Raw genomic sequence first — 20,355 nt, forward strand, 5'->3', positions numbered from 1 at the left:
GTCATCTTTAAGTCCAATGCGAACAAGTTTTTTATGAGCCATCCCCTTAAGTAATCCAATTTACCAAATTTCCACTACTAACGATTACTACAATATTTTCCCACTGACTACCGCCCACTCATTAAACTTTATCCTCGAGTAGCCTCCAGGCCTTGATAAGTGGTGACTCCTTCGTAAAAACAAACAAAAACCCATAAAATTCAGAGTTCAAAGAAAAATAAAAAGTATTTATTGTACATAAAAAACAAAGAAGCAAAAATATTTACAAATGGTCTAAGGGAGATAAGGAGGTTCTTAATTCATTGTTCATCTCCTGACCTACTTTAGCATTGCCACATTGACCTCTTTAATCCCATTGGCACAGTGGTTCACTAAAGTTAAAAGACATTGAGCCTGATCAATATCATTCCCCCCCCCCACCCCCATCAGTAATATTTAAACTAAATATGCTCCAACAAACTTCATGCACTTGTGCTATTTCTACTCTAATATAGTCTTTTCTCAAACCCGCCTGACTTTACTAAAAGTATAAATTTAAATGTAATGTGAACAATCTTAATAATTTGAGGAAAATATCCTTCCATGACAATAATGTGAAGAAGCATCTTGCTGCATAACTCCCCACTTAGGATGCCTCTATAAGTCCGGCCCTTAAGTAACAGTAGCCTCTTAACGTTTTAGTAGCAGTTTGCTTTGTTTAGGGTCAACTGAAATTAAAAACAAATCTAGAATTATTCTTTGGTATTTATAAACCTAATGTTTCTATGATTATTTACCTGCACTCATATTGTAGGGTTTAGACTGAAATTAATGGAATCACAAATGATTATTTCAAATTCAGGAATTATTTGCACTGAATTATTTGTTTGCATATTATTCATTTCCAATTTTAGCCATGTTTGTTGCAAGGTTACAGTAACCTCTTTAGTCCCATTAGCACACCAGCTTTTTTTAATTGCGAAATATGTTCTTAAGTTATAATTTTTCTGTGATTAGCCTCTTTCTTAATTTGTTTATAAAGATAGCGACTCTACTTTTCCACTAGGATTGGCATTTCAGTGTTTCATGTTTACACTGAAACTTGCTATAATAGGTTGTTTTAATCTGATTTTCTTATGATAACATAGAAAGAGCCTAATTGGTAACTGTTTTCAGTTTTGAAATTGGAAATTGAGAAACAGTGTTATAAAAAAAAAAACACTATTTTAGGTAGAATTTTTTTTTGGAGGGAGTAAGAGGTAGAGGGTAGGGATTAATAATTTCTTTTTGATTACTTTAATTAATAACACTATCAAACTGGTTTTCACAATTTGCACTTTTTTTTTTTTAATTTAAAATATTTTCGGTACTTCTACAGAATTTGAATCAAACTGTTGTATTTTAAATCTTAACCTGACCCTAAATGAACTCTAATCTAAGCTAGGTTTAGTTCAGCAAAAATCAGTTTGGTTCAGTTCAAATTCTGTAGAAGCACACACACAAAAGAAAAACTACAATGATATGCCTCCTGATCTGAAATGGAACACATACATTAAATCCATTGCCAAGACTGCTGGAAAAATGGTGTGATCCTTTTATCGATCCAGTAGATATCTCACTGCTGATGCAATCCTAAGAGCCAGGTACGTCCAAGGATGGAGTACTGTTGCCACATCTGCTAGAAAGGACTTGATAGAGTTCAAAATAGACTTTGTAGTCTTGTAGAGGATGTCCTTTTCTCTTCCCTGCAATCTCTTTCTCACAGAAGAGATGTTGCGAGTTTGTCTCTGCTTTATCGTTATTTTCATGACAATTGCTCAACTGAGCTCCCATCTATGATCCCCCCTTGCCAAACTTTCATAAGAAACACCCGTCTAGCAGAAAACATTATCAATAATTTCCCCCACTCTTTATCTGTGCCTAAACCTAAACGTAGATTCCATGAAGAAGCTTCTTTCTTAGAACTGCACGCCTATGGAATTGTCTTCCGTTTTCCTGCTTTCCAGCTGACTACAATATGGTTGTCTTCACGCCTAACTAAAACAAGTTTTTGATGAACCATTCCATATAAGTTAACAAATTTACCGAATTTCCATTACTAACGAGTACTATATTATCCAATTGTCTACTGTACACTCTTTAACCCTTATCCTTGAGTGGCCTCTTGCCCTTGATGAGTGGTGATGCCTATGTAAAAAAAAAAAGTCACACTAACACCTAATTTATTTTGGTTGATTATTTTATAGATCTTTATTTCTTTTTTGGTGAGGGACAAATTATAATTTGGTTCCAAAATTTTTTTATTAAATTGGTTTTCATAATTAGAATGCTTTTCTTACTTTGAAAATATTTCTGATACTTCTACAGAATTTGAACCTGACTGCTTTTTTAACCTTATCCCAGATTTTAACTTTAATTTGTCATAACTCAATTTAATTCAGTTCAATTTGTGTAGAAGCACAAAAAAAAATCTACACATTTTGATCCCCCACTCTAACACCTAAATGTCTTACAGATATATTTTTGTTATAATGAAATCATGCTTTTATACTCCATCCTGAGCAACATTGAGACACAGATCCTGCTAGTATATGAATTGTTTTATTCATAGAAAAGTCTTGTTTTTTTTATTTCTTCTTTTAACCATACTTCTCTAATAAATGATTATAGGATAGCTGTTTGTAACTTACACACTTACCAACTCTTACCAGTCTTATCCGTGCCGTGAACACTGGCTTATCAGTGCCACTCATGTCAGACACTTGGAGAGATTTAACAGCTCAGGAATTCACAGATAGCGAAAGTCAGTTATTTTTTGGAGAGGTTCCACATTTTTGGTTATTGCATGTTTTTGGCTTCACATAATTCAAGAAAATCAGATAATTCTGGATAAAAGTATATCTGTATTATATTTCTCTGTCTGTCTGTTCGTCTGTTCCAAATCTTCTTGAAAACTACTGATCCAATCTAGCTGAAATTTTGTATAAACCTTTATTATGATAAAGTGCAGCAAATTAAGTATTATAGTATCCATTTGATAAACAGTTAGGAATTAATAGGGATTAGTCACCACAATACCACATTTACCCTGGAAGTTTCTCATGCTTGCTTCCCTGACTGCCGGAAAACTGCTTCAGTGGTACCAGTTTACAAGAATTCTGGTGAACGAACTGATCCAGTAAATTATCACCCCATTAGCCTCCTCCCTCTTTTCGCAAAAATATTTAAGTCTATAATTAATCAAGTTCTAGCCGACCATCTTACAGTTGTTAAATTTCTGTCCAAACATTAATATGAATTTAGGCAAGCCAGTTCTACTGCAGATATCCAAACTGTAATCTTTGAATGTATATACCATGCACTGGTTAAGGCAGGTGAGGGAAGGGCAATAGCCCTAGATATATTTAAGGCTTTTGACAGGGTATGGCATGAAGGTCTTCTCAGGAAAATCAGATTGTACGGTATTACTGGATGAATACTTAACATAATTAAATCCTTCTTAAATAAGAGAAGAATAGAGGTTGTCCTCGATGGTCGTACATCTAAACAATATGATATAAATGCGGGTGTACCTCAGGGGTCTATCCTGGGATCTTTATTATTCCTGATATTCATACATGATTTCCCTGATAAAATAGTCTCTGAGACGGATATATCTGCTGATGATACCATGCTCTATAACAGGCATAAAGGGAAAACAAATGAATACATATCTAAGGAAATGGCAGAAACACTAGAGGAAGACCTCCAGTCTGTAGTGGAATGGGGTCAAAAATGGATAGTCATAATCAATGCTGTCAAGACTAAGCTTATTTCCTCCAATAATTACAAGAAACCTTCTCTAACCAATAGCTATGACTAAAGATACATTACCTCAAAGTAATTTGTTCAAACTCCTCGGCTTAACACTCATAGGGAATATGAGTTGGAACAAATACATCGAAGGCATTGCCAAGGCTGCTGCAAGGAAGGTGGGTACACCTGAAAGTATCCTGTATCTCTACAAGGCTACCATTCGCTCATGTATAGAGTAATGTTGTCACATTTGGGCTGGTGCATCTGCTACTAGTCTCTCACTCTTGGACACGATTCAAAAGAGCTGCCAACCTAATAGGTTCCCAACTGTCATCTAAGCTCCAACCTCTGTCCCATTGACGAAATGTTGCATCCCTCTGTTTTTTAATGGTAGAAGCTCCGACAAACTATAAGTCCTTGTACCACTTTGATGTAAATACCTTCAACAAACCTGACAAGCAGCAAAGTCCCACCTCTACACAGTAGAAATCCTCAGAAAGCCTTCTACTCTAATAGTTTCTTCCTCAAAACTGATAAACTTTGGAATTCCCTTTTGGGTTTCTGTTGTCCCAACTGTGCTGACATGCAGAAGTTAAGTGTAATGTGAACAGACATTTGCTGCTCAACTCCCTACATAGTATCCTTGCAACTTATGCCCCTGATAGTAGCCCCCTACATCAAAGTGGCACTGTGCCTTGTTTGGGGTAAAAATGTAATAAAAAATTTTTTTTTTAAGTCAACGGGCTATAACTTTTACCCATTTTTAACAGCTGAAATTTTGCATGGCACTCTGTTATAAAAAGGTGCAATGAACTAAGTATTATGGTATCTGCTTGACACACAGGGATTCATAGGAATTAGTTACCACAATATATTTACCCTAGAAATTTGGCCAAGTCTCAAATTTGATAGGTTGCACAATATCGACCAAGCTCCAACTTATGTCCCATCACCATAATGGCACTTGAGTCCTCTGACGTACATACATTCTGTTTGAAATTATGTCCAAATTCTTGAGTTTGACAGAAACATTCCAGAATTTAACAAGATACACCTGAAGACAGTCGGAAAGCACATTGACCGAAACGTTGTGAAAATGACACTCAAGATGAGAACAGTAGTTTGATGAATCCAAATAATATGAATAAACGATCCTCATCTCAAAAATTCAGAAACGTAAGACAGCAATAATTATTCTGACGATTTTATTGTACAAATTATTTTTTACGTCTCTAGATTTTTGAGATGAGGATTGATTATGCGTATAATTTGGATTCATTGGACTATTGCTCTCATCTTGAGTGTCATTTTCATAATATTTCGGTACATGTAACCGCCGACCTTCTTCAGGGGTATCTTGTCGAACTCTGTATTTTTTATGTTGAACTCTTCAATCTTTATGCTGACCTTGGGAATCCGCAAGAACCATGGCGCAATGGATAGAGTACTTAGTAAAGTTCAGTTGCTACACTCTTCTGAAAGTTGAAGGTTCAATCCCCAGTGCGGACAACACTCAAAATACAATTGCAACACTTCCCAATGTGGGTAACACGCAAAATTGCAATGGCAACACTCAAAATACAATTGCAACACTCCCCAATGTGGGTAACACGCAAAATTGCAATGGCAATATTCAAAATACAATTGCAACACTCCCCAATGTGGGTAACATGCAAAATTGCAATGGCAACACTCAAAATACAATTGCAACACTCCCCAATGTCGGTAACATGCAAAATTGCAATGGCAACACTCAAAATACAATTGCAACACTCCCCAATGTGGGTAACACGCAAAATTGCAATGGCAACACTCAAAATACAATTGCAACACTCCCCAATGTGGGTAACACGCAAAATTGCAATGGCAACACTCAAAATACAATTGCAACACTCCCCAATGTGGGTAACATGCAAAATTGCAATGGCAACACTCAAAATACAATTGCAACACTCCCCAATGTGGATAACATGATAAATTGCAATGGCAACACTCAAAATACAATTGCAACACTCCCCAATGTGGGTAACATGCAAAATTGCAATGGCAACACTCAAAATACAATTGCAACACTCCCCAATGTGGGTAACACGCAAAATTGCAATGGCAACACTCAAAATACAATTGCAACACTCCCCAATGTGGGTACCATGCAAAATTGCAATGGCAACACTCAAAATACAATTGCAACACTCCCCAATGTGGGTAACATGCAAAATTGCAATGGCAACACTCAAAATACAATTGCAACACTCCCCAATGTCGGTAACATGCAAAATTGCAATGGCAACACTCAAAATACAATTGCAACACTCCCCAATGTGGGTAACATGCAAAATTGCAATGGCAACACTCAAAATACAATTGCAACACTCCCCAATGTGGGTAACATGCAAAATTGCAATGGCAACACTCAAAATACAATTGCAACACTCCCCAATGTGGGTAACATGCAAAATTGCAATGGCAACACTCAAAATACAATTGCAACACTCCCCAATGTGGGTAACACGCAAAATTGCAATGGCAACACTCAAAATACAATTGCAACACTCCCCAATGTGGGTAACATGCAAAATTGCAATGGCAACACTCAAAATACAATTGCAACACTCCCCAATGTGGGTAACACGCAAAATTGCAATGGCAACACTCAAAATACAATTGCAACACTCCCCAATGTGGGTAACATGCAAAATTGCAATGGCAACACTCAAAATACAATTGCAACACTCCCCAATGTGGGTAACATGCAAAATTGCAATGGCAACACTCAAAATACAATTGCAACACTCCCCAATGTGGGTAACACGCAAAATTGCAATGGCAACACTCAAAATACAATTGCAACACTCCCCAATGTCGGTAACATGCAAAATTGCAATGGCAACACTCAAAATACAATTGTAACACTCCCCAATGTGGGTAACACGCAAAATTGCAATGGCAACACTCAAAATACAATTGCAACACTCCCCAATGTGGGTAACATGCAAAATTGCAATGGCAACACTCAAAATACAATTGCAACACTCCCCAATGTGGGTAACTTGCAAAATTGCAATGGCAACACTCAAAATACAATTGCAACACTCCCCAATGTCGGTAACATGCAAAATTGCAATGGCAACACTCAAAATACAATTGCAACACTCCCCAATGTGGGTAACATGCAAAATTGCAATGGCAACACTCAAAATACAATTGCAACACTCCCCAATGTGGGTAACATGCAAAATTGCAATGGCAACACTCAAAATACAATTGCAACACTCCCCAATGTGGATAACATGATAAATTGCAATGGCAACACTCAAAATACAATTGCAACACTCCCCAATGTGGGTAACATGCAAAATTGCAATGGCAACACTCAAAATACAATTGCAACACTCCCCAATGTGGGTAACACGCAAAATTGCAATGGCAACACTCAAAATACAATTGCAACACTCCCCAATGTGGGTACCATGCAAAATTGCAATGGCAACACTCAAAATACAATTGCAACACTCCCCAATGTGGGTAACATGCAAAATTGCAATGGCAACACTCAAAATACAATTGCAACACTCCCCAATGTCGGTAACATGCAAAATTGCAATGGCAACACTCAAAATACAATTGCAACACTCCCCAATGTGGGTAACATGCAAAATTGCAATGGCAACACTCAAAATACAATTGCAACACTCCCCAATGTGGGTAACATGCAAAATTGCAATGGCAACACTCAAAATACAATTGCAACACTCCCCAATGTGGGTAACATGCAAAATTGCAATGGCAACACTCAAAATACAATTGCAACACTCCCCAATGTGGGTAACACGCAAAATTGCAATGGCAACACTCAAAATACAATTGCAACACTCCCCAATGTGGGTAACATGCAAAATTGCAATGGCAACACTCAAAATACAATTGCAACACTCCCCAATGTGGATAACATGATAAATTGCAATGGCAACACTCAAAATACAATTGCAACACTCCCCAATGTGGGTAACATGCAAAATTGCAATGGCAACACTCAAAATACAATTGCAACACTCCCCAATGTGGGTAACATGCAAAATTGCAATGGCAACACTCAAAATACAATTGCAACACTCCCCAATGTGGGTAACACGCAAAATTGCAATGGCAACACTCAAAATACAATTCCAACACTCCCCAATGTCGGTAACATGCAAAATTGCAATGGCAACACTCAAAATACAATTGTAACACTCCCCAATGTGGGTAACACGCAAAATTGCAATGGCAACAGTCAAAATACAATTGCAACACTCCCCAATGTGGGTAACATGCAAAATTGCAATGGCAACACTCAAAATACAATTGCAACACTCCCCAATGTGGGTAACTTGCAAAATTGCAATGGCAACACTCAAAATACAATTGCAACACTCCCCAATGTGGGTAACATGCAAAATTGCAATGGCAACACTCAAAATACAATTGCAACACTCCCCAATGTGGGTAACATGCAAAATTGCAATGGCAACACTCAAAATACAATTGCAACACTCCCCAATGTGGGTAACATGCAAAATTGCAATGGCAACACTCAAAATACAATTGCAACACTCCCCAATGTGGATAACATGATAAATTGCAATGGCAACACTCAAAATACAATTGCAACACTCCCCAATGTGGGTAACATGCAAAATTGCAATGGCAACACTCAAAATACAATTGCAACACTCCCCAATGTGGGTAACATGCAAAATTGCAATGGCAACACTCAAAATACAATTGCAACACTCCCCAATGTGGGTAACACGCAAAATTGCAATGGCAACACTCAAAATACAATTGCAACACTCCCCAATGTCGGTAACATGCAAAATTGCAATGGCAACACTCAAAATACAATTGTAACACTCCCCAATGTGGGTAACACGCAAAATTGCAATGGCAACACTCAAAATACAATTGCAACACTCCCCAATGTCGGTAACATGCAAAATTGCAATGGCAACACTCAAAATACAATTGCAACACTCCCCAATGTGGATAACATGATAAATTGCAATGGCAACACTCAAAATACAATTGCAACACTCCCCAATGTGGGTAACATGCAAAATTGCAATGGCAACACTCAAAATACAATTGCAACACTCCCCAATGTGGGTAACATGCAAAATTGCAATGGCAACACTCAAAATACAATTGCAACACTCCCCAATGTGGGTAACATGCAAAATTGCAATGGCAACACTCAAAATACAATTGCAAAACTCCCCAATGTGGGTAACATGAAAAATTGCAATGGCAACACTCAAAATACAATTGCAACACTCCCCAATGTGGATAACATGATAAATTGCAATGGCAACACTCAAAATACAATTGCAACACTCCCCAATGTGGGTAACTTGCAAAATTGCAATGGCAACACTCAAAATACAATTGCAACACTCCCCAATGTGGGTAACATGCAAAATTGCAATGGCAACACTCAAAATACAATTGCAACACTCCCCAATGTGGGTAACATGCAAAATTGCAATGGCAACACTCAAAATACAATTGCAACACTCCCCAATGTGGGTAACATGCAAAATTGCAATGGCAACACTCAAAATACAATTGCAACACTCCCCAATGTGGATAACATGATAAATTGCAATGGCAACACTCAAAATACAATTGCAACACTCCCCAATGTGGGTAACATGCAAAATTGCAATGGCAACACTCAAAATACAATTGCAACACTCCCCAATGTGGGTAACATGCAAAATTGCAATGGCAACACTCAAAATACAATTGCAACACTCCCCAATGTGGATAACATGATAAATTGCAATGGCAACACTCAAAATACAATTGCAACACTCCCCAATGTGGGTAACATGCAAAATTGCAATGGCAACACTCAAAATACAATTGCAACACTCCCCAATGTGGGTAACATGCAAAATTGCAATGGCAACACTCAAAATACAATTGCAACACTCCCCAATGTGGGTAACATGCAAAATTGCAATGGCAACACTCAAAATACAATTGCAACACTCCCCAATGTGGGTAACATGCAAAATTGCAATGGCAACACTCAAAATACAATTGCAACACTCCCCAATGTGGATAACATGATAAATTGCAATGGCAACACTCAAAATACAATTGCAACACTCCCCAATGTGGGTAACATGCAAAATTGCAATGGCAACACTCAAAATACAATTGCAACACTCCCCAATGTGGGTAACATGCAAAATTGCAATGGCAACACTCAAAATACAATTGCAACACTCCCCAATGTGGGTAACATGCAAAATTGCAATGGCAACACTCAAAATACAATTGCAACACTCCCCAATGTGGATAACATGATAAATTGCAATGGCAACACTCAAAATACAATTGCAACACTCCCCAATGTGGGTAACATGCAAAATTGCAATGGCAACACTCAAAATACAATTGCAACACTCCCCAATGTGGGTAACACGCAAAATTGCAATGGCAACACTCAAAATACAATTGCAACACTCCCCAATGTCGGTAACATGCAAAATTGCAATGGCAACACTCAAAATACAATTGCAACACTCCCCAATGTGGGTAACACGCAAAATTGCAATGGCAACACTCAAAATACAATTGCAACACTCCCCAATGTGGGTAACATGCAAAATTGCAATGGCAACACTCAAAATACAATTGCAACACTCCCCAATGTGGGTAACTTGCAAAATTGCAATGGCAACACTCAAAATACAATTGCTACCCCTGCAGATTAAATAAAAGGTTCTGTTCAAAATTCCATGCAGACCCCAGATTTCGACAGAAAGATTCATAGTTTAAGAGAAAGTTTCCAAAGTTTGACAAGATATATTTGAAGAAGGTCGGAAGTTACATCAACTGAAACGTTGTGGAAGCTTTTACTGTAAATATGAAAGTGATATTGGTAGCTTCAAAACTATGCTTTCAAAATAATTAAAGTTGTGTTTTTAAAGATGCTTTGTTGATGACAGAACAAAGATTTATCTCACCACAGACAACAAGACAAGGCGTTTCCGGAATGTTCATGGATTTTATCACCGATGCGCTATATTTTTTCTGAAAAGATATAAAAGGATATAAGTTTGGGATGAGAAAAAAAAAACAATGAATAGTTAGCAAAAATAAAAAGTTGTAAAAATTATCTATTAATTAATTAATTAGTTATTTCAAGCTGCGGTCAGTGTGGACTTCAAGGCTAACTGACAAACTGAAAAAGGCAGTTCTTCAGAGCAATGGTGGAGTCTGTCCTTGTTTATGGTGCTATAACCTTGACACTCACCAAAAAATTGGAAAGAAAGCTAGAATGTACATACATCCGTATGCTACGAACAGAGTTAAATATATCTTGGCAAGATCATTCCATGAAGCAGCAACTTTATGGCAACCTATCTGCCATATCTACTACCATCAGCGAGCGACGTCTATGATTTGCCGGTCACTGCCAGAGGAGCAAACAAGAGCTGGTGAGATATGTATTGCTATGAACTCCATGGAACGGGCACACAAGCATAGGACAATCTAGATTAGTGTACATCCAGAAAATTGCACATGATACCAACTGTTTAATATATCCTACATCATATTAAGCAGCAACTTTATGGCAGTTTACCTGCCATATGTACTACCATCAGAGAGCAACGTCTATGATTTGCCGGTCATTGCTAGAGGAGCAAACAAGAACTGGTGAGAAATGTATTGCTATGAACTCCATGGAACGGGCACACGAGCATAGGACAATCTAGATTAGTGTACATCCAGAAAATTGCACATGATGCCAACTGTAGTTCTAAAGATCTGAGGTAGCTGGTGGCAGACAGGGAAATCTCGAGAGGGAGAGAGTCACATTGGTGCAGGCAAAGAATCCAATCAGATAGATAGTTATTTCAAAGTCGCTTAGACATCATTGTCTAGATTTTATAGTGTTCCATTCTTCAATTTTACCATCGACAAACTGGTGTCATTTCTTTGTAATTGACTTCCTCTTTTTCCTTTCCCCTGTTTTAGTTCCCATATTAATTGTTTTCATGTAATTTATATCATGTGTTTTTGTGTTCCAGAGGACAACAGGTTGAGAGTTCATCCAAAGATTATACAGTGATATGCAAAAGTATTGGATACATTTTATTTTCAATTATAACTCTAGTTTACAACTAAAACACGTTAACGAGGTAAAATATATATCAGGCAAAATGATAAACATTAACTAGAGTTGTAACAGAAAATAACATGGATCAAGTAAAGATTAGATACCCCGTAGCAGAAGACGAATACTAGCACACATTTCAAGTGACACTGGTTGTTCAACCTTGACATTGCCGTTTGTAAACACGTCATATGGTCGAATGTTCGCGAGCAAGATTTTTTCAAAATATATTTACAAAACTTTTTAAGATTTAAAAGAAAAAATATATATTTAAAAAACATGGTTTTTAATATTAAATATTTACAAAACTTTTAAGGATTAAAAAAAACAACTTTTTTTATTTACACAAAACCTTTTAATGTAAGTAACAAAGCGATCATTGTTACCCTATCTATCCAAGTGAACTGCTCTTCACAATTTCGTATTGGTACCATCTAACTTTTTGCACATTTCATTTGTTAAAGTTCATACAATAAAACACTTTTAACTGGATCTAATTTCAGTTTTGGTTTACAAATCTTGTCTAAATTGTTGCATCAATTAGGGTTTAAAGACCCCCAACCAATGACAGAAACAAAAGAAACAGTCGACACTGGTTGACCTTAACCTTTGCACACATATATGACATCCGTAAACAAACATAAACAAATGAGTTTTTCATTTTTTTTCATCAACAACATTTATTTTTTAATGTTTTTTTTTTATTTATAAAAAATTTTAATAAAACTATTTAAACAAAACTTTTTGGATAAATAAACAAAGATATAATCTAAGAAACTTCAGAAAGTTGGTTTTAATAAGCAATTGCACTGCATTATGGATTTCAAATTTATTTTTTTATAATAAGAATGGTGTAATGTATTTTTAAAACCCTAATTGATCCAAATTGTTTAACACTTTCCATGGAAATTCGATTTAAACTTCCATGTCCTTCTTTGCCATCTGCAATCCACAAACCAACATATCTTTTTCTTCTTTTCTCTATATTAATAGAGTAGCCGCAGGAATTCCCCTTTAGACAAAAGTATCGTAGGTTTACAACAACAGATGCCATATACAACCTCAATACAGCTAGGCTAATAGCCACTATCTTATGTAGCTTTCAAACAACATTTCAGACACATTCAGTCGCGATAATAAAATACTACATTTAATCATATGAGCAACACCATCACAATCGTAACATCTTTAGAGAAAGGAGTCCCTATTTTTCTCTCTAAATATTTAGTACTACCACTGCTACCAGTAGTCATCGGGAGGAATTCTACACATTTCACAGATTCTGTGATTACACCGACTGTAACTGGCTCATACATACATAGATCTAACATGATCTTTTCAATTCCCGATTCATAAATAATAAACACTCTCTCACCAAAATCTGTCCATTCTAATTGGTTGAGCTCTGATAATTCTCGTATTTCAGAATCCAATCCTTCACTTTATAAACGGACGGTTACTAACATTAAAATGCAGCATCACTAATACGCATTATATCACGTGGTGTCAATCACGTAAGATCGAAAAATATAAGCGAGAGAAAATCATTAAACGAATGTTCAATAGTCAGTTTATTTGCTTTCTTATACAGTGTTTAAGACATGCTATCAATTATAATAATCTCCTTCGTCATCGTCATCAAAACAATAACAAAAACATTACACAGCCCTTATGATTGAGTTTTTTTTACCATGGAACACACTTTGTAATACAGACTGATATTCTATTCCCTTTACTTTAATTCCATTATACCCACTGTCTTTTGGAAATTTTAACATTACGCTAAGAATTGTCCTAGTGACATATGGCCGAGTGGTCCTAGACGTATCAAAGTTTACAGTTACCCAAAGGTGCTGAGTTCAATCCTGAACGAAGGCAGTGAAAAGTAACATTCAAAACAGAGAATCAGCAAGTATGTCCCAGAGCCTAGCTGGAGTCCGAACACGGTACCCCCATAATAATAATAAAGGGTTGGGTTCAAGACTCCTAACAAACGGTTCCCCAAAAATACCTGATGAAGGCCGGAGGGCAAAACGGCCGAAACGTTGTGACGATAACAACCAAGATGAGGAAGTCAGTCCGACAATCTCAATCAATGAAATATCTCTCTATATTAAAATTCTATCTTGTGACAAAAAAAAAAAAAAAAAAAATCAAACAATTTGGGTTTATTAGGTGTTATATATATATATATATATATATATATATATATATATATATATATATATATACACTAGCTGTACCCTGCCACGCATTGCTGTGGCTCAATTTGGTGCAATGGAAAAATCTAATAAAAAGAGAAAATGCATGTTTCTTACATTCTTAGTACAGCAATCCACTCCAAAAAGTGAAAAAAAAAAAAAAAAAAAAAAAAAAAAAAAAAAAAAAAAGGCGAAAATGAAAATAAAAATGGTACTCTTGCAGAATTGGATCAGGATCCTCGGGAGTTTCCGCCAATCAAGGCTTGGGATCGACCAACAATCAGTGGATTAAGCCGAACGTTGCTAAAATGTTGAAACACTAAATCGAGTTTTTTTTTTGTTTTGTGTATTAAAAAAGTGAGTTTTTAATTAATATTTGAGTAAGGGGAGGGGGGTTACAATACACAGATTCGAAAAAGTTGTCCAAAACCAAATAAATGAAAGCAAAGGTAAAATTACGTTTCTACTCAACTGGATAATTTTTTAGTGTTTTTATTTAATGTAAAATGTTTGATCGGCTCGAAAAACACACAATATTTATCGATGTATTTGAAAAAGACAAATGGTCGTGGACTCTGTTGAATTCGTTAAGTTTGGGAAAATTAGTTTACAACTAAAAAAAACATACAAAACAACATCAGAAACCCACCGAATATATGTTATCGTGACATAGACTGACATATTCGGTGGGTTTCTGACAGTATTTTGTATAGTTTTTTAGTTTTAACTCATTTTCCTAAACTTAATGTAATCAACAATGTCCGTCACCATTTGTATTTTTCAAATACACCGATAAACACTGTTTTTCGAGCAGACTAAACATTACATTAAATAAAACGGGTTTGTATTACTAAACACAGATACAAAAAAGTTGTCGAAAAATAAATATATAACAAATAAATGTTATCAAAGGCAAGATAAGTTTCTTTTCTACCTAACTGGATAAGATTTTAGTGTTTTTATTTAGTGTAAAATGTTTAATCGGTTCGAAAACATGCTGTGTTTATCGGTATATCTGAAAAATACAAATTGCAGCAGACTGTGTTGAACACGTTAAGTTTGGGAAAATGAGTTAAAACTAAAAAACTATCCAAAATACTGTTAGGAACTCACTCAATATATGTTACCGTGACATAGGCTGGCATATATTCAGTGTTTTTTTAACAGTATTTTGGATAGTTTTTTAGTTTTAACTCATTTTCCCAAACTTAACATGTTTAACACAGAATCTGCTGCCATTTGTAATTTTCAAATATAGTGGTAAACACTGTTTTTCGAGCCGAATAAACATTTTACATTAAATAAAAACACTAAAAAATGATTCAGTTTGGTAGAAAAGTAACTTATCTTACCTTTGATAATATTTATTATACATTTGTTTTTTGACAACTTTTTTGAATCTATGTGTACAGTACTACAAACCCAATAAAAACACTAAAAATTATCCAGTTAGGTAGAAAAGTAACTTATCTTGCTTTTGAAAACATTTACTTGTTATATATATGTTTTTGTTGACAACTTTTTCAAATCTTTGTGCAAATACAAACCCGAAGGGGGTATTTTTCTGTCTATTTTTATTTTTGGTACCGTGCTATTTTAAAGTAGTTTTTCCAAGTTAAATTTAAATTTCACAATATCTTTTTTTTTTTGTATTTTATTTACATTAGGTTCACCACAATTTTCTTTAAAATGACTACTTTTAAAGATTTTCGACTATGCTGAATAAGAAAATCTAATTTACAATTTGCAGAGGCAAGTAGTTTTCAAGATATAAAGACCTGTATTATGCACTATAATTCACTGACGGCCATAAATAAACACCTCCCCCCCAACTCCCCATATTAAGAACGGCTTTCAGAATAAATACCCCTAACCTCCCCATGTTAAAAACGGCTTTTGGAATAAATACCACCATTCTCCCCATGTTAAGAACAGCTTTCGGAATAAACACCCTCAACCTACCCATGTTAAAAATTGTGGAGATGGACCTAATGTGAAAATTTAGCTTTTGTTTTTTTTTTAATAAATTGTTAGTTGAAAGCACAGAATAGTTATAAAACACCATTCCCTCCCCATGGTAAGAATGGCTGGAAAATAACGGTTTTCTTGGTAGAAACTTTTCTGTATTTCACCTAACAATTTTTTTAATAAAGAAAAAGCGTTCCTATTTTCTTATATGAAAACAACTTCTGTAAAAAAAAAAAAAAAGTGTACTTTCAATTTTGTTAAAGTTTTTGTTGAAAAAATAAACTAAAAAAACTTTAACCTAACAATTTACGGTAAAAAAAAAAAGAAAACATTAATCGACTAACATATACAAATCGGACCTTATTGCCAAATAGACTCCGGCTACAATGTTGAATGCGCTGTTCACGTTGGTTTTTTTTTTTTCAAGTTAAATTCAACTTTCACAATATCTTTTTATTTTTTTTTATAATTTCACAATATTTCATTTTTAATAAATTGTTAGTTGAAAGCATAGAATAGTTACAAAATACCCTTCCCTCTCCGTGATAAGAATTACTGAAAAATATAAAATAAAATAAAATAAAAAAAGGTATTATTTCAGCACGTTACCAAACCGTAAATTTTCTGCAAAAAAAACCTGTACTTTCACCTAACAATTTATAGTATTAATAATAAAAAGGTTCATATTTTCTTAAACAGAAACAACTGTTTAAAAAAACAAAAACAAAAAACAAACAAAAAAAAAACAAACAAAAAAAAACGTGTACTGCCAATTTTGTTAAAAAAATTATTGTTACAACAAAAATAGTTTTGTTAATGTTTTTCGACTTTTATGTTTCAACTCAAAACGCACCTTGTGGGGAGCAATTTTTTTTTTTGCCTGATATAACAAACAAAAAAAATTTAAAACTAAAAAATTGAGAAAATAAACAAATGAATTTAAATTTAAAAAATAGGGGATGGTTTTTTTACTTATCGAGTAAACATAAAATGAAATCTTGTAATTCGAGTCGTCAAATCATGGTGTATGAAATGAATTGAAACAGAAGTTCAGTTCTACCAGAAAACAGTCCCGCAGAATCGGCTTACGAAAAATATTTTTATTTTGTTTATAATTTGTAATTTTAATTTATTTTAATAACATAAAAACATTCCTCGACTCTAAGGATAGACTGTCTGAAAATTTCAATTAAATTGGTAATGTAGAAATATCGTTTTATTGATAACTAACGAACCAAGAATTAGATTTATATATATATATATATATATATATATATATATATATATATATATATATATATAAGAATAATGAGATGAATTGGATTACAGATTATTGAATCTTGTGGTATTCAGTCTTATAAAATATTTTTGGGAGGTAATATTTTTATATAAGACAATCCCAGCCAACTAAGAATTGCTCAATATACTATATAGAGCAAATAAAAATTTATAGTTTTTTACATTTAAATTTCATTCAGAAAAATATAATTAAAAACAGAAATCTATAATTCTCCATTTCCAAAGGATCATTAGCAATTATTCTGGATGCTATATCAAAAAAAATGGAATTTACCTTCAATGTGGATTTCTTCAACCAATTTGGAATCTAATAACATCATCCGATTCTATTAAAGGATTACTATTCCATTCGGGTACCAAAATCTCATATCTTTTTTTGTGTTTCAACCCTCATTTTCTTTCGATGTACGTGTTGAATAGCAAAATTATATCAAACCAGATTCAATATTTTGCTAATGATTTTCCTCTGAGAAGATGAGCCTACATTGAAAATCCATGAATTAAGGAAATTACTTTGAATTGTATTCAATAATATTTTTGTTTTAAAAAAAATTGTATTTTTCTGAATGAAATTTAAATATAAAAAAATATAAATTTTATATATATATATATATATATATATATATATATATTAGTGTTGGAATGATTAATCGGATTCCAGAATCTGAAAAATCAGAACTTTCTGAGGTATTGGAATCGGAAAAATTATAGCCTAATTTCCGATTCCAAATCAATTCTTTTAATTTTTTTTGGACAATAAAAAAATGAAACAAGCCCAAATTGTTTTTTTTATTAGTTGTTCATTTACAACAAAAGACTGAGAAAGGCCACAAAATATGTTATAAATCTCATTTACAGATTTCACATTGATTCACAGAGTTTAATTTATTCTATTTATTGGTCATTTATGGAAAGATAACTTGCCTATTTCCTTTATAAATATTTTGTATCTATTCGCTAAATGTCTATATGCGCCCCTCTGAGGGAGTTCACTTGATTATTAAAAGGTTTTAAATGCTCAGGTTTTTAAATTTTGTTGGCTTCAGCTGTACATTAGTGGTGTCTGTCATCAGCTTCTTCTGAAATAATTAAAGTTTTATCGCGCTTCTCTTTAGATGCAAGTGAAAAATATAGATGAAACTCTGCGGTTGGATAAAATGCATAAAGAGAAAACATTCTGAAGATTTTCTTCATTAAAAAGAAAATTATATGTACCTTTATCGGATGGGATCGGGACATTTATTACTGTAATTAACAGAAAAAGAAAACAAATGATAAACAAATATGCAACAAATAAATGTTATCAAAGGCAAGACTCTTCTACATACCTGAATAAATTTACTTGCGTTTAAACTTCTTTTAAAGTGTATTTTTGGTTTAAAACAAACTTAGTCTCCTCTTTGAGTTAGAATTTTAAAAAAAAAGAAAGCTATCCAATAACCCCCGCAGAAGGACCATTGATAAAAGCTCAAAATTGAAAATTAAACAAATGCAGGTAGAAACACATAAATAAATGTTAACAATCGATTGAAAATGTTATGCCATATGTGTATTTTGTTTAATTTTCGATTTTTGGGCAATTAAGCAAGAATGGTTCGGAAATGAGTATCATCATCATAATAATAATAATAATAATAATTGTTTTTTTCTTTTTGCCAAATAATCATTTAAAAATGTAAAATCCCATTTGCTGCTATTATTATTAATATTATTATTATTATTATTAGTAGTAGTAGTAGTAGTATCTGTGATTTGTTTTTCTTTTACAGTAACACAAATCAATCTAGTAATCAACCAAATGCGTATAATTGTGAGAAAAAAATACAAACATTTCTTCAAAGAGGGAAGGTACAGAATAGTTAACAGAAATCCTTCCTAATGTTCAGAATGCTTTTCTAAATAGTACCTTATTATGTAGAAACGCATTCTTGAGATAGGACGGGCTTTATTAACTATTCTCTTCCCACACTGTTTTCTTATTTTACATACTAATCGTCAGGTAATTATTTTGGGGACGCCAGTATGCCAGATTTCAATCCGCCAATTTTGGTTCACCAAAAGGTATGCCAAATTTTATTTTGTCATAAAAACAAATGGTACTTGTACAGTTTAATGAAGACATTAAAAATATGAAAATATTGAAAAAAGTTTAAATTGAAGTTCTCCAAAAAAAAATTTCACTTAATTTCATCAAGTAGTTTTTGTTTTATAGTGGAAAAACAATTTGTTATGATACTGAGCAAAAGGTTCGATTTTTAGGAAGAAAAGTTAGTATTAAAGATGGGGAGAGAGTGTCGGCACTTTAACTGGAGTTATCTCCCCGTGGCGTTTCTAAAATCCAAACAAAAATTAAGAAAAGATCCTTCAACGTGCTGTCATAAAAACATGTTTTTCCGCTGTAAAAAAAAACTACTTGATCAAATTAAGTGAAATTTTTTTTCAGAGATTTTCAGTTCAAAACGGATATGTACAATATAACCTTTTGTCAATATTTTCATTCTTTTATGTCTTCATTAAACTGCACAAGTGCCAAACAAATTTCTACAGAAATTTTTTTTTATAGTTTTATCTAACGAATAAACATAAAAAAAGTATAAAAAACCATGTTTATTATTGTAAAAAATCCAACAATGAAACTGAAGTCGATGTTTTGTTTCTAAAACAAAATTAATTTTTTTAATTAATCTGTGTGGCATACTGGGAAAAAAATTTTTCTAATGAATAAAAATTTATTTTTACAAGAATCTTTATACATTTTTCTAGCTAAATACTAAAATGATTGCTTTTTTCCGTTAAGTTTTTTAAGGGTTTCACATGAAATCACCTATAAAAGTAAAATTTCTTTTTGGAATGGGGAGTTAGCTGAGAGTGTTAATCTAAAACTTTGTCATTGTTATTATTATTATTTGCATCTCGTTTTTCTTTACAGCAAAGCAAATCAAT

General features: G+C 33.8%; 1 protein-coding gene across 1 annotated transcript in view; it reads right to left on the reverse strand.

Moving 5' to 3' along the window:
* LOC145249449 (uncharacterized) overlaps positions 1-20,355 on the reverse strand; it is a 64,658-nt gene that overhangs the window by 34,231 nt on the left and 10,072 nt on the right. The window contains exon 4 of the mRNA XM_080111009.1: positions 10,791-10,857. Within this exon, the coding sequence (XP_079967135.1) occupies positions 10,791-10,857 (67 nt within the window). The remainder of the gene's footprint in view (positions 1-10,790; positions 10,858-20,355) is intronic.

This window comes from Euprymna scolopes, chromosome 28, assembly GCF_053919585.1.
Source record: "Euprymna scolopes isolate OS-2025 chromosome 28, ASM5391958v1, whole genome shotgun sequence".
NCBI lineage: Eukaryota > Metazoa > Mollusca > Cephalopoda > Sepiida > Sepiolidae > Euprymna > Euprymna scolopes.